At 65.0% G+C, this 24,764-nt stretch overlaps 1 protein-coding gene across 13 annotated transcripts in view; it reads left to right on the forward strand.

Moving 5' to 3' along the window:
- The window catches only part of CAMK2B (calcium/calmodulin dependent protein kinase II beta), a 94,799-nt gene that overhangs the window by 68,053 nt on the left and 1,982 nt on the right, over window positions 1-24,764 (forward strand). For 3 of the 13 annotated variants that reach the window (XM_067745783.1, XM_067745782.1, XM_067745791.1), the window contains 18 exons: window positions 436-508; window positions 3,837-3,939; window positions 4,028-4,111; window positions 4,818-4,912; window positions 5,072-5,194; window positions 5,649-5,732; window positions 6,474-6,516; window positions 7,439-7,513; window positions 12,668-12,705; window positions 12,877-12,948; window positions 14,425-14,469; window positions 16,032-16,080; window positions 17,478-17,591; window positions 17,934-18,014; window positions 18,992-19,105; window positions 23,984-24,059; window positions 24,165-24,259; window positions 24,440-24,674. In XM_067745783.1, the coding sequence (XP_067601884.1) occupies window positions 436-508; window positions 3,837-3,939; window positions 4,028-4,111; window positions 4,818-4,912; window positions 5,072-5,194; window positions 5,649-5,732; window positions 6,474-6,516; window positions 7,439-7,513; window positions 12,668-12,705; window positions 12,877-12,948; window positions 14,425-14,469; window positions 16,032-16,080; window positions 17,478-17,591; window positions 17,934-18,014; window positions 18,992-19,105; window positions 23,984-24,059; window positions 24,165-24,259; window positions 24,440-24,672 (1,597 nt within the window). In that variant the 3' untranslated portion in view covers window positions 24,673-24,674. The remainder of the gene's footprint in view (window positions 1-435; window positions 509-3,836; window positions 3,940-4,027; window positions 4,112-4,817; window positions 4,913-5,071; window positions 5,195-5,648; window positions 5,733-6,473; window positions 6,517-7,438; window positions 7,514-12,667; window positions 12,706-12,876; window positions 12,949-14,424; window positions 14,470-16,031; window positions 16,081-17,477; window positions 17,592-17,933; window positions 18,015-18,991; window positions 19,106-23,983; window positions 24,060-24,164; window positions 24,260-24,439; window positions 24,675-24,764) is intronic. The other 10 variants (XM_067745784.1, XM_067745785.1, XM_067745787.1 and 7 more) reach the window with 10 other exon arrangements.

The raw sequence follows: 24,764 nt of genomic DNA on the forward strand, positions 1-24,764 counted from the left end.
GCCCTTTCCTGCCCGGGTTCCCCCATCTCCAGCCTGCCTTGCAGGGTGTGGGCTCAGGCCGGGCCTCCCTCCTGCAGGGCACCCAGCTCAGGTCCAGGCTTGGCCAGCATGAGCCTGGGGAGGAGGGCCCTGGGGCCAGGCGTGTCTCCTCTGAGCAGCACTTCCAAGGGCCTGGCCCGAGGGGAAGGCAGGGTGGGGTCGCAGGGGGCCTGGCCGGCCCTTGTGCTGACCTTTGGGGGTGAGGAAGTCTCCTCAGAGGTCCCCTCCTGGCCAGTGTCTCCTCTCCCATGTGGCAGGCCGCACCTTGATTCCCTGCTTCCCCGCGGCCCCCTGCCAGGCTGGGGACCCCCCCCAGTGCCACACAGCACCCTGCTCCTGCGCCCCCGCCCACTCTTCGGGGGCCACCCGCACTAACGCGCCTGCTGTTTGCTTCAGTCACTGCATCCAGCAGATCCTGGAGGCGGTTCTCCATTGCCACCAAATGGGGGTCGTCCACAGGGACCTCAAGGTGAGTCCCCCACCGTGCTCTGTGCCAGGTGTTTGTTGTCTGTAACTGCATGTTGCGTTTACCAGGAGGCTCTGGGCTGGGGCAGTGCAAGCGCCAGGAGACACTGTGTGTGTGGGACGTGTGCACGTGCGTGTGTGTCTGCGTGTGAAAGTGCATGCATGTGAGAGTGTGTGTGCGTGTGTATCAGCACGTGTATGAGCACCTGTGTGTGTGTGCATGTGTGTTTGTGTGTGAAGGTACGTGCATGCGAGAATGTGGGTCTGTGTGCACACGTGTATGTGTGTGTGCCTGTGTGGGCACAGGTGTATATGTGCTCACATGCACATGTGTGTATACGTGTGTGCACATGCATGTGCGTTCATGCACGTGTGAGAGAATATGTGTATGTGTGCATGTGTGCACATCTGTGTGCGTGGTGTCTGTGTGTGTGCACACATGCATGTATTTGCACACGTCCCTCCCAACACCTCTAGGCTCCGGGGCTGAGAGGGGACAGTTGTCAAAAATCAGCCTATTAACACGTGTCCACTCGGGGTCTCGCTTTCTGGGCTCCGGTTGAGATTCGGACCTGGCAGGTGGGACACCTGGCAGGTGATGTGCGTGCAGGTGGGGCTGATGCCTCGGGAGCAGGGGCTGAGGGACCAGCCTGGATGGTCTCTGCAAACTTCCAGCCCTTTCTTCTAGTAGCTCTTGGCTCAGCTCTGGGCAAAGTGACCATAGAGCATTTAAAGCAAGGTTTGTCACCCACAGGGCTCAGTGCGGTGGGAGGGTCTTCAGGAGGACTACACCCCATCCTCCTGCCTCCCTCCCTCCTTTCCCCCTCCCTCCCCCTCCGCCCTCCTCCTCCTCTCAATTTCTCCTCCTTTCTTTGATTTTAGCTTTCTTCAAGTCTGGGTTTGGGTCAGTTTCTTCTGTTGGGGGGTGGGGGGACCCCTGGGCCTGTCATCCCTGCTAAGAGACCTGCTGGTGGCGTTTGAGACCAACTTTCCCATGGGTGCTCGGGCTGAACGGGGTCACGCCCTTCCTCGGGCCACCGAGGGGTGTGTGTCTGTGAGCTAATCTTTGTGGGGCTGCTCTTGGAATGTTGTCCTGCCAGGAGCAGGCCCAGGACCCTCTCCTGTGCCCTTCACGTTCCCGCTCTCCCTCTGCATGTGCCGTGTGGTCCCCTGTCCTTTCACATGCCCACCCAGGCCCGCCGTGTCTGCCTGTCCTGTGGGTCCCCCTCTGTCGCTGTGTCTTGTCTGAATCGGCCTCATTGGGGGCCTCAGGGAGGAGGGGCCGCAGGGGAGTGGGCGCGCATCCCCCCTTGACTGTGGACCCCGTGATGCATAAGTAACTTAGAGGCCAAAGCAGGCAAATGGAGATGGATGCTCCCCCCAGGCCAGGTGTGCCCTGGGGACAAACAGAATCCTTGCCGAAAAGAGGAAAAGGGGGCAGGAGTCTGCCAGGTGTCGGGGGAGCAGACTGCCCCTCCTCCTCTAGAGAGGCCTCCACCATCATGACTGAGACAGCCCCCCAGAAGCGGTGCTGTGGTGGGTGTCCTCTCAGCCAAGGTGTGGAGGGTGGAGAGAGTGGAGGGGGCTGATGCCATCCCAGGGTGCTGCGAGGGAGCCAGGGTGGAGCCCGGGGCCAGGGCACCACTGCTCGGACCCAGCTGGCTTTCCTGCCTCTCGCCCCGCCCGGCCCCGACCCTTCTTGTCCAGCTCTTCCCAGGGACCAAGTTCACTTAGCTCCTTCTTCCTGGGGAGGAGAGCTGGTTTGTTTCCTCGGGGTGGGGGTATCTGAGCTGTAGAAGTCAGGTCAAGCCCCCAGCTGCAGTCCCTGACCCCTACGATTTCAGACTTCTTTTTTAAATTTAATTTTAAAAAATTGAAATATAGTTGATTTACAATGTTGTGTTTATTTCAGACTTCTTGATGTGGGGTGTGTGGAGAGGTTGGGGTCCCCTTGCCCCACGCACATTTGCAAAATCAAGGTGTTCAGAGGCGGGCTTCCCTGGTGGTCCAGTGGTTAAGATTCCGTGCTTCTAATGCAGGGGGCGCGGGTTCGATCCCTGGTCGGGGAAGTTCCACATGGCGTGCGCTGTGGCCAAAAGAGTTGATGGGACATGCATTAAGAAATAAACTTTAAAAGAGGAAGAAAAGGGGAGTATTAAAAACAAGAAAGACCAATAATCCGGAAAAAAAAAAAAAAAAAAGATGTTCAGAGGCCTCCAGGCCGTGCTGGGCAGACAGGGCTGAGTGTCCCCAGCGCACATCACCTGCAGGGACAGCACCTCGTCCAGCCAGCTGTGTGTGGGCCTGGAAGAACTGGTTTCTGCCGGGTGGGACTGGCATACTTCATCTCTTCCACGTGTGTCGTCCTAACACCCCAGGTGTACAAGCGGGGTTAACTCAGTTCGGTTCGTGGTGTTTGTCTTTCTTGGTAGCACCAAAGTGGCAGTGTGGTCTCAGCGGGCCTTCCCGTCGGGAGGGTGGCCTGGCGAGGGAGCCGAGGGCCCAGAGAGGCATGAGGAAGTCCAGCGGCTTTGAGCTCTGAGCGCTGGCCGCTGGGAGGTGGTGAGGCTGGTGGGATAGGCTGGGATGGGAGGGGCCCAGCGCACAGGGCCCAGCGCACAGGGACCCCCTCGGGCCTTCGGGGCCAAGTGTCCCCAATCAGGGGGCAGCAGCCTCGGCGCTCCAGTGGGACAGGGATGAATGTCCTTCCAGCTTGAGGAAGGGCGCTGCTGCCCGACTCAGGGAGGTCTGCATGGGACCTTTCCCACCTGCGGTCGAGGCAGGCCCCCTCCGGCCAGCATGGGGCCGGTGGGACTTGGTGGACAGACGTCCTGCACTGCCAGGCTCTCGGGGCCCTCGGTTGTTCCTTCTTGCCCTTTGAGGGCTGCCGTCCTGCCAGCAGCGCCTGAGCGCTCCGGCAGGCAGTTGTCTGTGCAGCCAGCCGTGGTGAAGGGAGGGAAGCCCCTCTGCCGGTGGACGTCCCGGGCCCCTGCACAGCCTGCCAGGGCCTGTAGGCTGCGCTCAGTTTTTGGTCCCAGCGCCCTGAGTTCACAAGCTTGCGCTTTGAAAGCCAGCTTCCCTCAGCTCTGGGGCGCCTGTCCCTGCCCCCCGGGGGTGCGGGGCAGGGACAGACTGCGGGGTGCAGGCCCGGCGGGGCCCAGAGCTCTGGGATACGCCCAAGCCAAGGGTGTCAGCTGCGCTGGGGGGACACCCACGTGGTGACAGGTCAGGCCTGTGTGCCCCTGTCTGCAAAGCACTATTTTGTCCCCCTCCCTCCCGTGACACCCCCGGGTGTAAACCACACGCTCTCGGGCTGGTCGCCTTCCCCGCAGCCCGAGAACCTGCTCCTGGCCAGCAAGTGCAAAGGGGCCGCAGTGAAGCTGGCGGACTTCGGCCTGGCTATCGAGGTGCAGGGGGACCAGCAGGCCTGGTTTGGTGAGTAGCCGGCTGGCCGACCGGGGGCCAGGCTGGGGGCGTCAGCTGCCCCCGGGGCCCCTCACACGGCCCTTTCCCCTCCCGCTAGGGTTCGCTGGCACGCCAGGCTACCTGTCCCCAGAGGTGCTGCGCAAGGAGGCGTACGGCAAGCCGGTGGACATCTGGGCGTGCGGTGAGGCTGGTGTGCGGGGCGGGGTAGGGCCGCAGGGCCACTGTGAGGGACCCGCCGCTGGGCTGACTCACAGGGCTACCCCCCGCTAGGAGCGCCCTCTCCACCCAGACTGGAGTCGCTAATGCGATCCTGGCGGTTGCTGAGAAGCCCACCGCCCCAGCACCTGCCCCGCGCTCTGCAGAGCGGTCTGGAGGAGGAGCGGCAGGTGCCCAGGTGGTGGATGGATGCTGGAGGGCTGGAGACCGTGCACACCACCCTGGCGAGGCCTGTCCTCTGCGCGGCGGAGGGGGCCGGCCTCGGGCCTCTCCTGTGAAGTAGGATGAGGGTAGAGCAGAGGTGAAGGAGATGTATATGCCATTCCGCCGTCAGGGTCTCCAAACAGTGACACTTGCTGACGCTGGCTGCGGGGGCCGGGGGGGGGGGGTCCCACTGGACCTTGAGGGTCCCAGTGTTCTCATGCGGCTTGCTGGCTTCGGGCAGTGACCCCCACCCTAGCTGATGCTGAGAAACTGGCTGAGGGTCCCCTAGCTGTCAGGCGGCAGAGCTGGGCATATGACCCCCACGCCGGGGGTCACACAGCTGACCCCACGCAGCAGCGCCCCACTGGCTTGTGGCCGCGCTGTGGGCTCTGTGGGCTGGGGCTGAGCCGCTGGGCGCAGGCGGTGAGGGCGGCAGTGCGAGGCCCTGCGCTTGCGGTTCCCCGCAGGGGTGATCCTGTACATCTTGCTGGTGGGCTACCCACCCTTCTGGGATGAGGACCAGCACAAGCTGTACCAGCAGATCAAGGCCGGGGCCTACGACGTGAGTGCCGGGACCCCCCCGACCCTCCCCATCTGGGGGAGGCAGAGGCAGGGAGCGGGGTGACGCCGCCCGTTTCCAGATGAGGCCCCCCCCGGAGAATTCCGTCTTCTGCCTGGGAAGGGGGCTTTAGGCTCCCTTGTGCGTGGCTTCCCTTCGTAGTTCCCATCCCCGGAGTGGGACACGGTCACTCCTGAAGCCAAAAACCTCATCAACCAGATGTTGACCATCAACCCTGCCAAGCGCATCACGGCACACGAGGCGCTGAAGCACCCATGGGTCTGCGTAAGTCGCCCCAGCCTCGGACCACCCCCCGGCGCGTTGACCCTGGCGCGCTCTCCTCGCATCCGGTGGGTCCCCTGGTTTCCCGGGGGCTGCGTGGCCTGTGGCTTTGAGGCTGGTGGGTTTAAAGACCTTAGTCCCTGGGAGACTAAGGAGCTCTGTGGGAAGAGGAGGCCCAGTCCAGGGCGTGAGGGGATAGAGTAGTGAGGTGGGTGAGGGACAGGTAGGGGGGCGGACGGGCCATGAGGGGTGACGGGCTGGGGGGTTAGGCAAGCAGCGGGGACAGGTGGCCTCTGGCTGCAGTGGGCGGCCGGCAGCTCTTGGCACAAGGGCCCTGGGGGTGCTGCTGCCCTGAGCCTTGCTCCGAGCCCCCTCTTCAGAGCCCCGCCTTGGGGACAGAGCTGATGCCCCTCAGGGCTCCTTGCAGCGTGTGACCCCCTCCCCCCCCTCCCCACAGCAACGCTCCACTGTGGCCTCCATGATGCACAGGCAGGAGACCGTGGAGTGCCTGAAAAAGTTCAATGCCCGGCGGAAGCTCAAGGTGAGATGCCGGCCCCAGTGAGGGCCAGGGTGCCGCGCCGGGCACACGCGCTCCCCCACCCAGAGGGGCCGAGGGCCCTGCCCGGGGCTCGGGCAGGCCTGCGGGGGTCCCAGTCACCTAGGATGGGCTGCTCGCCAGCGCCGTCCCAGACTAGCCCCCCATGGCAACAACACCAGCGGTGCCCAGACGTGAGCCTGGCCCCCAGGTGCACAGCTGGTCCCTCCTCAGCCGCCCACGCTGCCCATGAGGCATTCCTGGGGCTCCCTGGGGGGAAAGGCGCCCTGTGGTCGGTCATACTTTCTGAGTGGGAGAAGGCTGAGAAGCTTCTGACCTGGGGCAGGTTTGGTCAGGAGATCAGCTGAGCTCTGCTGCTTGCGTGGGCAGGGGGAGGGCGGGAGGGAGGGTGGGGGGCCCTGGGCAGGGAGGCCGTTGGGAGCCAGGCCCGCCCTCCCGACAGGCTGCTCTGTGCTGAGAGTGAGTGTCCAGGCCTGGCGGCTGGCGTGCACGTGCCTGTCAGGGAGAGGAGGTGGCGTGGGGAGAGGCAGACCCCCAGCTGCAGCCCCGGGGGGTCTTGACGCCTTTAAGAGCTGGGCTCAGTGGGCAGTTTAGGACCTGGGGTGCGTCCCTGTTTTAATGCTGGACGTGGGTGGCATGTCTGGGTGCAGCTGCCTCTCTGCGAGGCCGTGACTCGAGGTGCGGGCGGGGGTCTCCGCCTGGCCTCAGCCGTGTGTCTCTCCCCAGGGCGCGATCCTCACCACCATGCTGGCCACGCGGAATTTCTCAGGTGAGTAGAGCCTTCTCCAGGAGGAGCAGGCCTACGGCGGGAAGGCTGGGGAACGACCCGCCACCAGCTGCCTGCCGTGTCCTCACCCCACTGTCCCCTCCTCTGCTGCTGGCCCGGCCCGACCTTCCGCCCTCTGAGACCCTCGGGCCACAGAGGAGGCCTGGGCTACGGCCGGGCCCCGCGAGGGCCCGTCCCTGAGTGTTGGGTCTGTGTCTGAGCTGCCCGCCGGCCGGGCCGCAGCTCCGTGTGTCTGTGCAGGCGTTGGTCGGCACCTCTGTGGCCTCGTTGTTGTCCTGAATCCTCTGAGCACCCGTTCTGTGTGTGGGTTGGGGGGCGGCTAGAGGAGGCTCCGATGCTCTGGCTGGCGGCCGCCCACCCGGGCGCCGAGGGTGGGCAGGGCTGGGGGTGTGCGGCCGCTCTGGGGGGCTGTCGGCGCCCCTGAGGCCATGGGCCCAGGCAGGCCCAGCGGGGACAGTGTCACCCGAGGAGGGCCGCTGCCCCCGGCGCTCCTGTGGCTTGTCTGTGGCCCGCGATGCTGGTGCGGGTGCGTCTGTGGTCCGTCCTCGTTGTCCGTTTGCATCAGCACGCGCCCCATCCTGTTACTTTTGCTGTGGTGCTGTGCTGCCGGGCGGGGGGGCATGCCGTCACACCAGTACTAACAGGACGTGTCCTGTCCGCACGCCCAGCCCGGCATCCGGAAGGCCCCGCTGGGGTTTTCCAAGGAGAAAGGAGGCAAACGCTTTTCCGGTGTCCGTCGGTCTCCATCTTGTTTTCACGCTCCTGTGAAGGGATTCTGGAACCATCTGTCACCTCAACTTTGACTCTAATCTTCTTCTGCTTCCTTTGTCTCTTCTCTTCCCTCACCTCGCCCACCCCTCGTCTGTGTCCGCCCCTCCCCTCGTCTCTAACCCGGTGCTAACAGTGGGCAGACAGACCACCGCTCCAGCCACAATGTCCACCGCGGCCTCCGGCACCACCATGGGGCTGGTGGAACAAGGTAGATGTCCCGCCTGTCGGCATGCAGGTCCCTTCGCTGCACGCAGCCGCCGGCTGGGCCTTGAGAGCCTCCCCAGAGGCCCCGGGAGCCCCTGCTCCCGCCGTGGACACGCCCACAGAGCCCCCGTGGGCAGGGAGGCAGCCCCAACTGTCCCAGCGGCCTCAGACCCCACCTATTTCAGGAGGGGCCAGGCTAGCTGACCCCTGAGCCGAGTTGCCCTCCATGCCTTTGACCGAATTCCCCAGTCCTGGTTCCTGAGTCTGGGGGTCAGGAGACCCCTCTGGTCAGAGCCCTTTGCTGTCTCAGTCTCACGCCCCGCTTGTCCATCATGACCCCCGCTCAGAATGACCTTGACACCAACCCCAGGAAGCCTCGGGGCTGCTGCTGGGAGTTTAAATCCCGAGTGGGGGCCCTGGGGAGAAGGGCGTGGGCAGAGACCCTGCCCCGTGAGAGCCCACTGGCCACCCTGGCCACCCCCGACCTGTCCCGCACACGCGCCCAGGGCTCTGCCCTGTGCTTCCAGCTGCTCGCACGGAGCCGGTGGTCTGTGCTGAGTCCCAAACATGCACGTCTGCCCCGTGAGCCCCAAGACGGGGCCCTCGGCCACCCAGAGAATGACTCTGAAGGCCTCCTCTTGGTTTCTTTCTACGAGGCCCCCATTACCTCGTCCCCACCCTGTGAGGGGAGAGGCTCATTCTGCTAACCTGTGCCCCAGTCTGTGAGGGGCAGACCTCCCAGAAGGCCCATGCTAGCTCCCGCTCATCCAACCGTGACCTTGGCCGCATCACATGAGGCTAGTGGACCCCAAGACTTCCTAGTGGGCCCATGGCCCCAGCCTGAGCTGAGGGTGGCACAAGTGTAGGGCGGGCAGAGCCTAGAAGAAGCCCGGCATTTCCTGCCAGTGCCTCGAGTGTCGGCCGGGACAGGGCAGACGCCCAGCCCCTCCCAGGCCCAGGCCCTTTCTTTTTTCTTTTTTTTTTGGTGGGGGGTACGCGGGGCTCTCACTGCTGTGGCCTCTGCCGTTGCGGAGCACAGGCTCCAGATGCGCAGGCTCAGCGGCCATGGCTCACGGGCCCAGCCGCTCCGCGGCATGTGGGATCTTCCCGGACCGGGGCACGAACCCGTGTCCCCTGCATCGGCAGGCGGACTCCCAGCCACTGCGCCACCAGGGAAGCCCCCGGGCCCTTTCTTTACTGCACATCCAGCCCAGCTCTTACCCCGTGACCCCACAGGGTATGCAGGCCTGCCTGCCCACCCAGAGAACCCCGGCTGCTGCCTCCTGGGGCTTTCAGAGCAGGGCTGTCCTCAGCAGGAGGGCCTGTGCTCCTCCCGTGAGCCCGGTGACGGGTCCAGCAGGCAGGCCCCCGGGGTCGTCCTGAGTCAGCTTCATTTTTTGGGCCTTTCCGGAGCACCTGAGAGGGAGGGAGGGGCAGTGGGACACGAGACAGTGAGACTAGGGGCTCCTGGTGAAGCCGGGGGTGGGGCAGCGGTGAGCGAGGCAGGCGCCTCTGAGCCGCTCTCTGCCCGGGGCTCCCACCTGCAATGCCCGCTGCCTGCAAGGGGATGTGGAGCGTCCGTGCATGAGGCCGCGAGCATGTGCGGCTCTGCCCCCGGCGCCCAGGGCTGCTCTGTCCTGGGGGTGGTCCGTGCATGTGGACAGAGCCCAGCATGGCTGTCCCTGAGTGATGAGCTAGGGGACGAGGTAAAGGCTGGGCCCTGTGGGTTGAGCCCCCATCCCCGCTAGGTCAGCCCACCTCAGCCAGTGCGTTGGACCCAGCAGACATGGCAGGCAGGGGGCTCAGTCCCAAGGCCATTGCTTCTCTGTGGATGACGGCCTCTGGGGTGACGTAGTACCCTCGGCCAGCGGAAGACCGGGTGTCTTTGTAGATCTCTTGCAGTTCATCAAGGCGGCCTGGTCAGTCCCACTTGGCCTTCACCAAGAGGAGACTCAGGCAAACTGCTGGGGTGGCAATGATGACCTGGCCCCAAGGACCCGGGCCAGGGTGGGGCAGAGGGTCTCTGCTTGTCTCCGGGGGTCTAGGGCGCCTGGTTGGTCCACCTTGGCTCCTGCTGTGTAGTAATGAATTCGACTTGAATTCGACTTGAGGAAACACAAAGGAAACTCCCTATGCCTTTGACCGCTAGTGTAGACAGGAGTCAACAGGATTCTGGAATTATTCTCAGACAGAGATGTGAATTTCCAGGAAACGCGGCGGCCAGGAGCTGAGCTCAGGAAGACGGCAGCTGTGTGTCCAGACACCCTGTACCCAGACACGCAGGTGTAGGTTACAGGGGTTCGCAAGGAGGAGTGTTCGGGAATCGATTACAAGGACAGGTGTCTGCTGCAGGGCATCCTGGAGCCTGGGCCGTGGTGGCGGACTGAGTCCCCTGAGGGGTGGCTTGTTAGGGAGGGGAACTGGTACCGTCCCGTGTAGCACGGTCTGGAATGTGGGTTTTGATAGAATCAGGGACTGAAGGGAACCCTCTTAAGACCCAGGACTGTCCCAGGGTCTGACCCAGGGGCCCCCCTTTCCTGCCCAAGGGGAAGACCAGGCAGAGCTGACTCTGCCCCCACCAGGGCACTGGGCTGGCCCTGACCGGACTTCTCAGACCAGCACTGGCGTGCACTGGCTCTAACTCAGCTGGCCGGGAATGCCGCTGGCCAAGGCTGTGTGGCACTGGGAGGTGACTCTCCCCAGACTGCCCACCTTAAATTGGGGGCGGGGGTCAGCTTGCTCGTCTGCTCAGCTCTCACGACGAGTGCCTTCAAGACGGGCTGGACCCCACTTTCCTCCAGCTGTGTCCAGCCAGCTGGTCGGCCAGCATAAACAGGGTCCCTGGGCTCTGTGACCACAGCACGACCCCCACTTCGGGGTCAGTAGGGAGGCTAGGGCCATGCTGGTCAGGAGTGAGGCTGCAGGCCCTGGAGGCCCGGGAGTTCCCATGTCTGCAGGGCTCGATTGTTCCTCCGTGGTGAGTTACAGGCATGCGGACGTAGCTGCCACCTGGGAGGTTTTCACAGTCCCCGCAGTGGGAAGTGGGTTGTGGCCCTGAGCAGGCGGCATTTCTGGTCCTGGATGCCTGCGGAGTCCGGCCTCACCAGGTGAGGCCTCGCCCTTGGGAGGATGAACTGGGGGACGAGGAAAGGGATGACCTGTGGTCCCTTCACTCGCTGGGGTACTGTGATGCTTCTCACGGGGTGAAGCCCACCGGGCGACAGGGTTGGGCCAGGAGTCAGGTTTCTCGTTAAACTTTGGCCCGTGGATCCTGGGAGGGAAACTTGAGGGAATTGATGGGTCCGTTGGGGAGGAAGGCTGGGAACTGAGGCTGCGCCCAGTGTAGCAGGTCTCCGATAACCCCGTGGGGCCCTCTGGCTGGGGGCAGCCACCTGTGTGCCAAAGCAAAGCCCGGAGGGCGGCGATGGCCACCTGGACAGGGTAAGGCAATCAGCAGGGGGTGGCCCAGCGGCCTGGTCGCTGCACTGGGGACCTTGACCAGTGGTTCTCGAACTGAAGGCGTCAGGATCCCCCAGAGCAGATGAACAGTTAAACTGATGCCGAGCCCACCCCCGAGTTTCTGCCTCAGGAGGTCTGGGGCAGCCCAGGCGATGAGATGCTGACGTTGCTGGCGGGGGCAGGGGTGGGGTCCAGGGGGACCGCACTTTGAGAATCGCTGCATCTCTCTGGGTCTTTCTGATGTGCCGGCCGAGTCAACGGCCTCCAGGGATGTTCCCAGCAGGAAAGGTCCCCCCCGCACAGGCCTGCTGGGGGCCACCCTCCTCCCTCTGGGCAGACGGCCTCCCCTTCAGGGCTGGCCAGCCAGAGCTTTTGGAGCCGGTGGTGGGGACTGTGCCACCTTCCTTCCAAGGCGAGGGACCCCACCCTCCGGCATCCGAACCCAGGGCTGCTTCTCTAACCCGCACCGGCTGTCCTGGGGCACTGCTTGGTGTGAGCGTGGGCAGGGCGGGTGAGGCAGGAGCCGCTGAGCCCTGGGCTGCAGACTTGCACTCCCTGCCTGAACGTCCACAAACCTTGTTTTCTCTCTCTTCTTTCTTCCTCACTCCCTCTCCTCCCCTTCTCACCTTTCCTTTTCCGTAAGGTAAGCTGACTTCCTTTGTTTTCTTTTTTTTTTTTTTCGAGTTCTGTAATTAAAACTAATCTCTGCAGAGGGTGCAGATGCTGGGGGGCTAAGGGCCTGTGGGGTGTGGCAGGTCAGGGCCCCTGAAGCTGGCTCACAGAGAGGCAGAGGCAGAGCCGGGCCGCCCCCGACCTCCTCCCCGGGGGTGCGGGGAAGGCTGGGATGAGACGGGCCGTCTGCTGGGCCTGGGCTTCTGAGGGGTGGTGGGAACCTGGGGTGCAGGTGGCTCTTTGGACCCTCCCCCAGGTGTGTCATCCTGTTGATGTCACTCAGAGCTTAAGGTCCTTGGTGGGTGGGCACAGAGGCCCGAGTTGGCCCAGTCGGTGCTGCCAGAGCAAGGCCGAGCGGTGGCCCCAAGGCTCGGGCTGCGGGGTGGTTTAAGAGGGAGAGTGAGGCTGCCCCCCGGGGCTCTGAGCTGAGAGGCGTGGCCTGAGGCCTGACCGTGGGACCAGAGCTCCGAGTCCAGTCTGCCAGGGGAGGGGGGCCAGGAGGCTGAGAGCAGGCACCGGGGGTTGGGGCAAGCCCCTCCCTTTGTGGGTGGCCAGCTGCAGCCCACCCACCCCTGCCTGAGGACATGGGGGTGCCTACCACTCCAACCTGCTGTCCTGCCCTGTGTTCGCATCTCGGGTGACGGGCAGCGCCCTGCCTTCCTTTTCGGGGAACCTGCATGCTGCCCTCCCGGAAGCTGCTGGTCACAGGTGGGAGGAGAAACCTTGGTGTCCTCCAAGGTCATGGTGGATGGCCGGGGGGAAGGCCCTGTCCCGGGGACGAGGGTCCTCGGGCAGCGCTGGCCAGGCCTTCCCCAGGGCGGCCCTGCTCGGCACAGGACACAGGCCCGCTCTGTCCCCAGCTGGGCGCAGAAGCTACCTCTGCCTTGGGACCTTGGGTCGCCTGCTCGCTCAGTCATGGGGAGCCCAGGCTCCTTGCAGGCCCCCGAGGCTGCCTCATGCCGAGGGGGTGGGCTGTCCTGGGACCCGGGCCCCTCACTCATCACGTCTGTTTCCTCCAATGCAGCAGCGAAGAGTTTACTCAACAAGAAAGCAGACGGAGTCAAGGTGAGGCGCTGGCTTGGCCCTGGGGGGTCTGGGCCCCACCCCCCCCACCCCCCATCTCGAGCCTACAGCTTTGCCCAGTCCCCAAAGCTCACTCTGGGCCTCCTCCCCTCCCAAGGAAGGGGCGTGACCCCCTCATTCTCTCCCTAATGGCTTCTCTTCCTCTCTCTGCAGCCCCAGACGAATAGCACCAAAAACAGTGCAGCTGCCACCAGCCCCAAGGGGACGCTTCCTCCAGCTGCCCTGGTACTGAACCCCTCGTCCCCCGCTTCTCGGCCCTCCCGTACCCTGGCTGTGTGCTAGCCACCTGTCGGGAGGCCGGGGGTAAAGCTGGGGTGTGTGCCAGCCTGTCTCTGACAGATGACACTTAGCCCTTCCAGCCCCACCGCCGCTCGGGTGTGGGAGTGAGGGTGGACTCCAGTTCAGGCTGTGCCGGAGAGCCGCTCTGGGTGCAGCGGACAGGCCCCTGCTGACTTGTGGATCAGCAGTGAGAGCCCGTCAGGGAGCCAGTGAGGCTGAGAGCCAGGATGCAGGGCACCAACCTTGCTCGGCCTCTCTGCTTGCAACGGGCTGACCCCCCGTTGATGGGCCCAGGCAGGCTCTGCAGGGAGAGTGGCCCGGGGGTCGGGGGTGAGGACAGGTTAGGCGGTGGGGACTCCCCCGCCAACCCCTCTCCTGGGTGCTGCAGGGGTGTGCTGTCTGGGAGGTGGGGGCCTTTGGTTTCTCCCCAGGAAGAATGGGTGGGCCTGACCTTAGCTTCAGAGCCCGGTGATCTGGAGGGAGACAGAGACCCCTTGGTGGTTTCCCTGGTGATGGCCCAGCAACAGCTGTCGGGTCTAGGGCAGCAGCAGCCATGGCATTTCCCATCAGAGTCTGTGTCCTGCAGGCCCCGAGGCAGGTGTGGGGAGGTACACTTCTATGGCCTGTGGCTGCCTGGAGGGTTCAGGGGGCTCCTGCTGGGGAGGGCTGGGCAGACGTGAGGTCAGACGGACCCGCCAGCACCAGCCCTCACCTGGAGGGTCCTGTCCAGGGGATGGAGCTGGTGGTGCAGGGTTGTGGCCAGCGGGTACCGGCCCTCCTGCCCAGTATGCTGTGCGCCTGTGGTGTCTCGTGTAGAGCAGGCCATCCCGAGAGGCTGGGGTTTGCTGGTCCACAGGTTCTGAGTTTGCTGAAAGCACACTTGGTGTCCCCGCGGGCCCCAGGCCGTGCTTCTGGGTGTGAGCCCTGGACCGCCCGTGGAGAGGCTGGGTTTGCCGAATGGCCATCCAGCGAGTGGGAGGGCAGCCTTGGTCCAGGAGGGGAGGGTCCCACGTGCCGGCCTCGCAGCCAGCCCCGTCTCGGACCCCATCCATCCCATGTGCCACCCCACCCCCATGACATCTTCAAACTGTGCCCCGCCCATGCCGAGGCAGAGGGCCCGGCTGCAAAGAGAGGAGGCGGCGCGCCCGAGGCAGGGCACCCAGCGTGTGGCTTCTCGCCACCGCCCTCAGGCGCACGCTCTCCATCGCCCTCCCGTCACAGGCGCCGGCGAGGTCCCGGCAGGTCTGCTTGTTCCATCTACATCGTCCCAGGTTTCTCTCCAGCTGCTCTGCTCCCCGCTGGCCATCTGCCGCCCTGCTGAGCTGCCACCCTCTCCTCTCCTCTCCTCTCCTCTGGGGGGCCTCCACTCTCCTCCTCTTCTCACTTCCCTCTTTCCTTCCTCTGTGCTTCCTTCTTCTGTAGGAACCTCAAACCACCGTCATTCATAACCCAGTGGACGGGATCAAGGTACTGCGCGTTCCTCACCGCCCTCTTGGGAGTGTCTGCTCAGGCAGTAGGCAGACCCCCTGGCCCTGGGGAAGCTCTGGGATGTTGACCCCGGGGAAGCATTTGTGCCAAGACAACTGTGCAGGGACCCCTCCCAAGGCAGGACAGAGCCCCCCAGGTCCGCGGGCTGCTCCCTTTTGGGGAAAGGCCCCAGGTGCGGCCCTTTTTGGAGGCATGGTTGTACCAAGTCCACGGTGGACACAGGAGCCTGGGCTTCCTCATGTCCTGAGCAGGGTCCACTTCTCAGACCCTCTCCATCCTGCCTTGGCAATGGCCAGGTCCAGCCTAGCCAGGAGCAGCTGAATGCAGGGCCCACTTCAGAGGCTCAGGGCGCCAGGAAGAGCCTGGGTGTCCTCCGTGATGCGCGGCCAGGGCTGCGTGCTCCGGGGGAGAAGGGCCGGCGTGGGCTGCCCGGCGTGCCCCCGAGTGTGGAGCGGGGGAGAGGGGAGCAGCACAGACTCCCCGACCTCACCCGTTGCTCGTCGCCTCTGCCCGCTGCGCCCGGTGCTGCCCGCTGAGCTGCCCCCTCCTCCTGCCCCTCCTCTCTGCTCTGGCATCAGCTCCCATCCCATCGGCATCTTCACCCCGGGGCCAGGGAAGGGGCTGGCTCTCTGGGGTGGGGGGAGGGATGGGTGGGCGGCCACGCTGTGTTTCCAGAAGCGGACTTCCACCTGGGCCTGGGATCCTCAAAGGGTCCCCACACACCCCAGCCATGGGCCAGGACCAGGGGGCCTTGGGCAACTGGCTGTGGGCCGGCCCCCAGGCTCAAGGTGCTAGGAAGAGCCCGGGTGTCCTCTGTGACTCGGGGCCAGGGATGGGTGTTCCTAGGATGCTGTGTCTGGAGTGAGGCTTCTGGGGCTGTGGTGTGAGCCCTGATCCTACAACCTGTAGACACCCGCATTCCTGGGCCAGGGCCCAAAGCAGTGTGTCCTGTGAGGGGGCTGGAGGGGGCGGGGGGTCCCTTGGGGACCCTGTTAAGATGTTCCTTCTGAGGAGCAGGCAGGCCTTCTGGGGACCCGGTGACAGGTGGCTGGCACCTGGTTTTATATCTGAAGGGCAGTAAGCCAGGAGTGAGGTAGGAGGTGCTGGGGCCCCCTCTCTGCCCTTACGGCCACCCGAGAGGTAAGGCCAGGCCTGGCTGGACGGTCCGGGCCTGGGGAGGAGGTGTGGTCGCTGCTGCAGTCTGTCTGGGCCAGGCCAAGGCTCCGGAGCAGCTACTGGAAGCTTCCGCCTTGTCTGCCAAAATGCACGGGCTCTGGGTGATTTTCTGCTCCACTCGGAATCTTGGAATTCCAAAAAGCTTGTTTTCCTCTCTTGTGGATGAGTCATCTGAGCACACGGAGTCTTTCCACTGGGTGTGCCTTGTGGGGATAAGGGGAAGTTGGGGTCCTCAGCTGTTGGGGACATGGCGGCCCAGCCTGGGGACAGGTGACCCCTGGGGCTGGTGTGAAGCTCCAGCGCTGCCTGTGGGTTTCTGGGGTTCAGGCCACGTCCTGACCCGTTGTCTCCCTGTGTCTCCCCAGGAGTCGTCTGACAGCACCCACACCACCATAGAGGATGAAGACACAAAAGGTACCCCAGCTCCCCGCCTGCGGGGGCAGCGGGGCGGGCCACTGGCGGGTGGGGAGCCGGGATGGAGAAAGGCCGAGGCCTGTGGTGCGGGCGTGTGCCCAAGGGCTGACCCTGCTCAGGGCTGCAGTCCCACCTGAGCCTGGGTACAGACCGGCGCCGGGCAGTCTCCGGAATAGCATCCAAGCAGAGCCTGACGGGCCCGGGCTCCCTGAGCAGCGAGGAAGCCGCTGCCCTGGCTGGGCCAGTTCTCTGCACGGGCCCCCAGATTGCTCTGGGGGCTGTGCGCCCAGTTCCCACGGTTGAATCTGCTGTTTCTTCTCTCAAAGGTCCTTAAACCTGTGCCTGCCCGGCTGGCAGTCAATTCGGGGATGGGCAGCAACGGGCGTTTCCTGGGCTCGTTGTGGGATTGGGGGGTGGGCTGCAGAGACTCGAGCTCCCACCCACTCTCAGGGCTCCCAGGCTGAGCTGGGCCGTGCTCCGTCTGTGCCCCACAAGGGCCCCAGGGTGCCGGGCACCGTGTGCTCACCCAGGGCCCCCTCTTCCACCCTCGGCTTCCTCAGCTGCCCCCAGGGAGGGGATCTGGTCCCCCCTCCACTCAGGCCAGGCCGCCCGTCCCCACGTGGAGGGCCCGCCTGACCCTCTTGGCCACGCGCTTGTAGTTGAGCGCTGGGTGCCCTCAGGGCTGCCCCTGGGCTGGACAGTGGCCACTCAGCCAGTTTAGGGGGGATGCAGTGACCCTGTCCTGAGTACCCTCCCTGCCCCAGAGTGGAAGCGAGCATAAGGCTTTGGCCTCTGGACGCAGGGAGGGTGGGCGTTCACGTGTTTTCTCCAGACTGCAGGCCCCGAACCATCAGCATGGAGCATGGAGGTCTGCAGACCTCTCCCAGGCCCTGTCCTGTGGTTCTGTCCCTGCCTCAGCAGGCTGGGGGCCTGAGGCAGCCTGAGCCTGCAGGAGCACAGGGGAGCGGGCCAGCCTGGCCAGCCTCGTCCCAACCCCTTGTCTGGCTGGGGGAGGGTGGGCAGATGCCCGAGGGGCCTCGCGGGGCAGGGCAGGGCAGGCACAGGGGCCCCGGGGGCCTCTCACCTCAGCTGTGTCATCCGTCAGATGCGGAGAAGCCTCGGTGGGCCCAGGCCTGGCCTCTGCTGGCCTTGGCACACAACCTTCCCACCTGGAGGCCGGCCTTCGAAGGCCCCGTGTCCAGCCCTGCACGTGGTCCTGTGTCTGCCTCACATACCTGCTGTGATCGCACAGCCCTGGGCGCGTGGGGGTGATGGCGCTCCAGGAGCCCTGGACCCCACCGCGTGGTTCTCCAGCTTAGCCCCTCTCCTTCTCCTGCACTCCCCCTCCTCTCCTGCGTGTCCTCACCTGCGTGTTCACATCTCGTCTGTCCGCTCAGCCCCCAGGGTCCCTGACATCTTGAGCTCCGTGAGGAGGGGCTCGGGGACCCTAGAAGGCGAGGGCCCCCCGCCCTGCCCGCCTCCGGCTCCCATAAGCCCCCTGCCCACCCCATGTAAGTAGCCGGGCCCCTGCTGCTGTGGGGGTCTCCCTGAAGGGCCTGCAGCTCCTCTGAGGGGGCACTTGAGATCCAAGGGCCGGCCGAGCTTGGGCACCAGCCTGCCCCCGACAGCCCCCCTCTGAGGCTCCCCAGGGCCTCTGCCCCTCAAGCCCCCCGCCGTGCGGGCCTTCCCCACTGGCCTGGGGGGCCGCCCGGTCCACCGTTCTGCTCGGGTGTCAGGGCCAGGGCTCCTTGATGCTGAGACAGGCCCCAGGGCGGCAGAGAGCAGGGGCCCTGCTTCCTCTCCCCCAGCCTCGCCCGGCAGCCTCCTCATATGTCTGCCTCCTGTCCACCCAGCCCCCAGAATCTGTGACATCCTGAGCTCCGTGAGGAGGGGCTCGGGGACCCCGGAAGCCGAGGGCCCCCCGCCCACCCCATGTAAGTAGTGCCCCAGGCCTGCTGCTTCTGCTGCCCAGCGGCTCCTGCGTCCTGCCGTGCACGGCCTCAGCTGCTCCCAGGCCGGGCTGCCGAGGCCTGGCTAACTGTGTGGCCTGGCTGGCCGTCGGGGGGCACACGCGCTAACTACCCCCCAGTCCGGTTCCCCGACCCTCACCTCCCACACTGCTCCCCGCACTGCTGTCCAGGGCCCCAGGCCTCTCCCTCAGAGGGTCTCCCAGGCCCAGGGCAGCCGGCAGGGCCCCTCTGAGGCCACCCACCCATGTGCCCTGCCCCTCGGGCCCTGGGCCGTGCCCTTGCCAGTCACGCTGACTCCGTGTGGGCCCCGGGGAGCCTCGGGGAGCCCAGGCACAAAGCGCTGTTATAGAAATCCTCTCAACCACAGGCCTGGGGGTTTAAGGGGAGAAGAAAGGGCCCGGCCTCCCTGCAGAACTGGGTTCTCCACAGAGAGGCCGGACGTTCTGCTCATCCTTCACTCACTCACCCCTTCCTCACCTGTCGGGCGCTGACCGAGGGCCTGTCCTGCACTGGGCTGTCTCCTCTGTCCCTTCCTGGGCCAGGCTGCCCTTCTATGGAGGGGACCCTCTGCCCGCAGCAGCTTTCCACGTGCCCCCACCGACCTGGTCAGACAGGTGCAGCTGGCTGAACGTTCCTGAAGCTTCCCCCTGTGCCCCACACCCCTCTCTGTCACGCTCCACTGCCATGTCCCTTCTCCACCCCTCTGTCCCCCTCCATCCCCTATGTCCCCCCTCTGTCCCCCTCCATCCCCCCTGTCCCCCCTCTGTCCCCCTCCATCCCCCATGTCCCCCCTCTGTCCCCCTCCGTCCCCCATGTCCCCTCGTGACCCCCCCATCCCCCCACTCTCTGGCTTTGGCTCACCAGCTCATAGGTTTTGTCTTCTGTGTGTTTCCCGCCTGCCTCGTGTTTCTCGTGTTCACGTCTCGTCTGTTCCGCCCCAGCCCTCAGGATCTCTGACATCCTGAACACGGTGAGGAGGGGTTCGGGGACCCCAGAAGCCCAGGGCCCCCCACCCTGCCCTCCTCCGGCTCTCCCAGGCTCCCCACCCACCCTGTGTAAGTAGCACCTTGAGTGGCCCTGCTGGCTGCTCCTGGGGGCTCACAGGGGTGTGGAGACCCCTGGCTGCGGTGCGCCGCCCCCTGGCTCTGGGAAGGGGCCGGCTTGGGGGTAGGGGGACGTGGGGTGCAGGGAATTCCACACGGAGCCGCCGTTTGGCTAAAGACATGCACGTGTGCGAAGAGAACCAGGAAGCAGTTTCCCATGATCTAGAGCCACACGCTCCCAGGGTCTGCAGTCTGCGGGTTTCTTCCGCAGCGAGGATGGGACGGCGCCGGCCGGGTGGTGCCTGGGGTTACGCCCCCGCCGGTGATGCTAGGGGTGGGGGCCCGGCCGGGCGGGCGCTGGGCTGGGCCACCTCCCCAGGGAGGGAGGAGCCGCCGCAGCCCGTCTGCCGCCCGCCTGCCAGTATCGCTTACAGGGATGGATGACACCCCAGGGCGGCAGCCATCCCCACCTCCGGGGAGACACCGGGCTCTCAGAGGAGAGGCTGCGGGGCCGGGGGCCGGGCATGGCGGGGGAGAGGCTGGGTGAGTGCCGGGCCGGGAGGGTGCTGACCCCCGCCCACCTGCTGTGGGCCAGCCCCAGGGGCCTGGCCGAGAGGAGGGAGGGGGGAGGGAGGCCCTGGGAGCAGCCGGGCAGGCACGGAGGCCTGAATACTGTGGCCTGAATCCGGGCTTGCCTGAGGGGCGTGGAGGCGAGCGTCCGAGGTGAGGGACGGGGTCTTGCAGGCGGGCGCACAGCGGAGCCTGTGGGAGGGGGCCGATCCCCGTCCCCATTTGTGCGGCGTCCTATCCGAGTCTAGAGGCCACCACGTCCCCATCTCTGGGATCCTTGCGGCCCCTCCTTTCACAGATGAGAACGATGAGGGGAGGAGATGCGGAGGGTTGTGCCCAAGGGGGCCACCTGCAGCGTGACCTCGGCCCAGGGCTGCGTCCCGCCCTAGGAACGTGCGCGGGCCAGGTGGGGACCTCTGAGGACAGGGCATGCCACGGGTGCTGAGCACCCCAGGCTGACCTGGGGGGCCCACGGCACTGGCTTGCCCCTTTAGGGGTCTGTCCTGAGCTTGACTCCGGGGGGTGTGGCCACAGAAGGTGCTGTGACCAGCACTGGATGGAGGGTGGCCGGGCCTGCAGGGTGCAGGGGAGGGGAAGATGCAAAGCCCTGGGGGGCACCGGGGGCACCGGGGGCACCGAGGGCGGGGGGGCCCCATCAGTCTCCCTCAGGGAGAGGGGTCTCGTGCTGGGATGTGCACCCTCCTCTCACCAGGAGTTCCCAGCATCCCAGCTCCATAGGCCTGTGTGAGGGTCCTCGGGTGAAGGAACGTGGGTGGGGCCGGCCCGGAGAAGGGACTTCTGAGGGGCCGTTGTGGGGTGAGTTATGGCGCTACGTGGGCTGAGTGCCAGAGCCGGGGTGCCCCCTCTCCAGCTCTGGGACCAGGGTTCGGCCCCTCACGGCACCGAGGCCCGGGCTGCAGAGGGCCGTCCCTGGGCTGGGTTGTGGGTACCCTCCTTTCCCGGGAACGTCCCCGCCAGCTGTCTCAGTGTGGAAATGGGGTCGGTGCCCACTGGCCGGGGCCGTGTTCTCCACGATCAGGGATTACGCACAATCCAGGCTGATCCTGTGCAGCTGCCTCCCTGGGGTGGCTGGGGGCATCCTGGCACCCCTGCAGCTGCCGAGGGACAGGCCTTGGGGTCAGCCTGGGGTCACTGGGGTACCCCCGGACCCTTTGCCGGTGGCCGGGCCTCCCTGGCCTGTTAGCTCACCCCAGGAGAGCCGGAGGGGACATGGGGGCTGCACTTCAAGCCAGACCTCAGCTCCGTCCCCGGAGTTGTCTGGTGGGGGGGGCTTGTCCTCAATAACAAGCCTCACCCCCGCCCCCAGGAGTCCCTTCGCGCAGCATGCCACTGGGGGGGAGGAAGGATTGCTCCGCAGCGTGGGGTTAGACGTGGGCGGCAGCCCCTCCGAGGGTCAGGAGCGTCCAGCCCACTCCTGGGCTGTGACTGGGCTCATGTGGCCTCAGCTTTCCCATCTGCAGAATGGACGTGGTGGCTGTTTCCTAAACTTCAGACTTTGCAATGTGTGCTGCGACCCTAGGTTTCTATTTACTTAATTCTTTCTCTTTACACTGACTCCATTTTTAATTACGCTTTGTTTAAAAATGCTCAATATTACTTCATTAAGTGGAAGATTCAGCTCGCCACAGTGCAGTAGGGTGACTGTAAAATCAGAGTGCACGGGAAACAAAACAGAAAAGGTCACTCAATTCCAGCTGCAAGGCTGTTGGCTAAGGGCTCACATGGGGCGGGGGCGGCTCACGACGTTTGTGAAGAAGGGGGGTTGACAAGTGTCGGGGTGTCGGGGTGCGTAGATGTCCCCTTGGCGAGATCAGCAGGATGGCCTGGAGCTGACAGAGTAAATCGCAGGTGGGAGGTGGGGGCTCCTGAGCAGGGGCTGGACCTGGTGCCACAGGCGGGAGGCGGCGAGGTCCCGGGTGACAGACCACCCTGGGCAGGGACGGAAGTGGCAGGGGCTGGGTGTTGCCCCCCCTCTGGGCGGGGTCTGGTGGGGGAGCTAGGCTGCACTGGGGGGAGATCAGAGCCTGAAGCTCGAGGCCACCTCCGCAGAGGTGACAGGTGAACTGGGGATGGGGGTGGATGAGGTCCCAGAGGAGAGAGGGTTGCCCAGAATTGCGAAACGCCCAGGCAGAAGGTGGAGAGGTGGGCAGGCTGCGGGGGAAGCCCTGAGAGGGGAGACGAAGTGTGATGGGATGGGCGAGGGAGGGCGCGGTGTGTGGGTGGAGGTGTGGAATACCCAGAGGGTGAGGACAGAGGCCGGCCTGCACGTGCTGTGTTGGGACCGAGCTCTGCAGGTGGACGTGGGGCATCAGGACAGCTGGGCCCACAGCCCGCCTCCTGGAGGCCAGCTTCCAGGGCTGACCAGACAAGGTGGGGCTCGGGTTCTGCAGAGACAGCCTTAAGCCCAAACCCTGCTGTAGTCCAGACGTGGAGTTCGGCGGCAGAAGCGCCGCCGGGTCCAGAGAGAGCATCTCTTTTATATAGCGGAAGCCCACGCGTGCTTGCGGGTTGGTGTGCACACACACACACACACACAGCAAACACACACACGCATGCCCACATGCCCACTCTCTCACCTGCGCACGTGTGCACGAAGGTGCACACACACATACACATATGCTCATGCATGCGCTCAACCATGACACCCTTGGGTGTCATGGAGCTCACCCTGCAGCCACTGTCCAGAGCTGGTGCGACACGACCCAGGCTCCCAGCTCAGACACGGGCACGCCTGGGCTCGCACGCAGCAGGCAGCATCTTCTACCATGGACTCTGTCCGCTTCCTAGCTGGGTGCCTGGGAAAGTGAGCGCCCAGACAGCCGAAGGTGCTGATGGGAGGGCCGTGGGCACATGCTTCAAAATGCTAACTGCACCTTTTTGGAGCTGGCAACCCGCGCTCTGGGAATGTAGCCTGCAGATCAACTCACGTGTGTCCTGGTCCCGGCTGCTCTGCCAGCTGAAGACTGGAGACCTACAGATGCCCATCACTAGGCCTGGTTGAGTGGGGATGCCCATCCCACAGGAGTGGCCGTGCAGAGAGTCTGTGGTCCCGATGTGCTGCTGGAAGCAGGGGGGACACCAGTACCCATGCTGGGAGTGCGCAGACATGCGTAACTGGTGTGGCCGTGACCGGGGAGGGAACGGGGGGACAGAGCTCCTGGGGTCGTGCTTTCGGTGGCCTTCTTGGGTCTGAGTTTTATCACTGGCATGTTATCACTGCTTTAAGAGATCACCACGTGTGGATGCGTCTGTGCCTGTGTGCACACTCGTGTGTATTTCCTGTGTGCCTTTGGGTGTTTCTGTATCTGCACAGAAGTGGTTAAGCACCTCAGGACGGTACTTCTCTGGGGAGAGTGAGCGAACAACAAGATTCAGGGGAACACAGGCATCTGCATCTTTATCTGGAAGGTTTTATTTCTTGAAAAGAAATCTAAAGCAAATAGGAAAATGGTTCAGGTTTGAATCAGCAGGCTGTGGGCTATATTATTCTTTCTGCTTCTTCCATGTGTTTAAAATGTTTTGCCTGAAAATAAATGGTAGTTAAAGAGATAAAGGAGCTCCCAGGCGCGCACCCGGGGGACTGGGTCTGTCCAGGACCAGAGGTCAAGTGGGCAGGAACCCGGAGAAAGCTGCTGGCGCAGGGCCTCAGGTGGAGGGTGCAGGATGGAAAGGTGATGCCAGAGGACTGGCCTGGGGTCCCAGGACCGCAGACAGGTGGAGGCTGGAGGAGGTGGAAGGCCAGGCGGCAGCCTGCGGCCTTCCAGGGAGAGAAGGCAGTGAGGCCCGCACTCTGCCTTCCCCTGGGCCCGGCTCCCTGGCCTTTGCGCTGAGGCCTGGCCCTGCAGTCTTCAATCCCCTGCCTGCTTCGTGAGCCCGCCCTTAGTAGACAGCTGCCTCCCCAAGAAGGCCTATGAGAGCAATGTCCGTGGTGGGGGGCGGGCAGGAGCTGGGAAGGCTGGTCACAGTGTTGCAGCTGCGGAGGGCCCAGGGGATACAGCCGGAAGGACTGGGGCGTGGCAGGCTTGGCTTCCCCTTCCTGCCTCTTCCAGACCTTTTGTACTCTGGATGGAGTATTTCCGTCGTTCAGGGATGTTGTATTTAAGACAAATAAGACAGAGGCTTGTTGGACTTGGAAATGGGGACCCCGTTGGTGTCCCTGAAGGGAGCAGTCTAAGCCGGGCAGCCTCGGGGTCCCTCCTGGAGGGGGAGGGGGAGGGGGCGGGGGGTGCTCTGCGCGGGACCCCCCCCCGGGGCTGCAGGGGGGTGGCTCACGGGTCACTGGGCGGCTGTCCCCCACAGCGCGGAAGCAGGAGATCATCAAGATCACGGAGCAGCTCATCGAGGCCGTCAACAACGGTGACTTTGAGGCCTATGCGTGAGTCAGGGCTCCTGGGCCCATCCTGGGGCTGCGGGGTGGGAGGGGGGTGGACGGACGGGGCGGGTTCTGAGGGGCCCCTCCTCACCTGGGTCTGCCCCCCAGGAAAATCTGCGACCCAGGCCTGACCTCGTTTGAGCCCGAAGCCCTGGGCAACCTAGTTGAAGGGATGGACTTCCACAGATTCTACTTCGAGAACTGTGAGTGCGGGGCGGCGGCAGGAAGAGGGCGGCACCCCCGGGGAGCCCGCGGGCCCCCAGCCGGGCGCGCAGGGAAGCCCTGTCCCGTCCTCGTCCCGCCGGAGGGGGAGGGGTGGCCGGGCCGGCGCTCGTAGGGGGCTGGGCCGGCGGCGCGGTGCCAAGCCCCTGCCCCGCCCACAGTACTCGCCAAGAACAGCAAGCCGATCCACACGACGATCCTGAACCCGCACGTGCACGTCATCGGCGAGGACGCCGCGTGCATCGCCTACATCCGCCTCACGCAGTACATCGACGGGCAGGGCCGGCCCCGCACCAGCCAGTCCGAGGAGACCCGCGTGTGGCACCGCCGAGACGGCAAGTGGCAGAACGTGCACTTCCACTGCTCGGGGGCGCCCGTGGCCCCGCTGCAGTGAAGGTGAGCGCCCTGGGGGGAGGAGAGCGCCGCCCGGGCGGGGCTGCGGAGAGCGGTGGGGAGGCCAGCGTGGTGTTAGGGGGGCAGGGGCGC

Source organism: Pseudorca crassidens, chromosome 8, assembly GCF_039906515.1.
Source record: "Pseudorca crassidens isolate mPseCra1 chromosome 8, mPseCra1.hap1, whole genome shotgun sequence".
Classification (NCBI taxonomy): Eukaryota; Metazoa; Chordata; class Mammalia; order Artiodactyla; family Delphinidae; genus Pseudorca; species Pseudorca crassidens.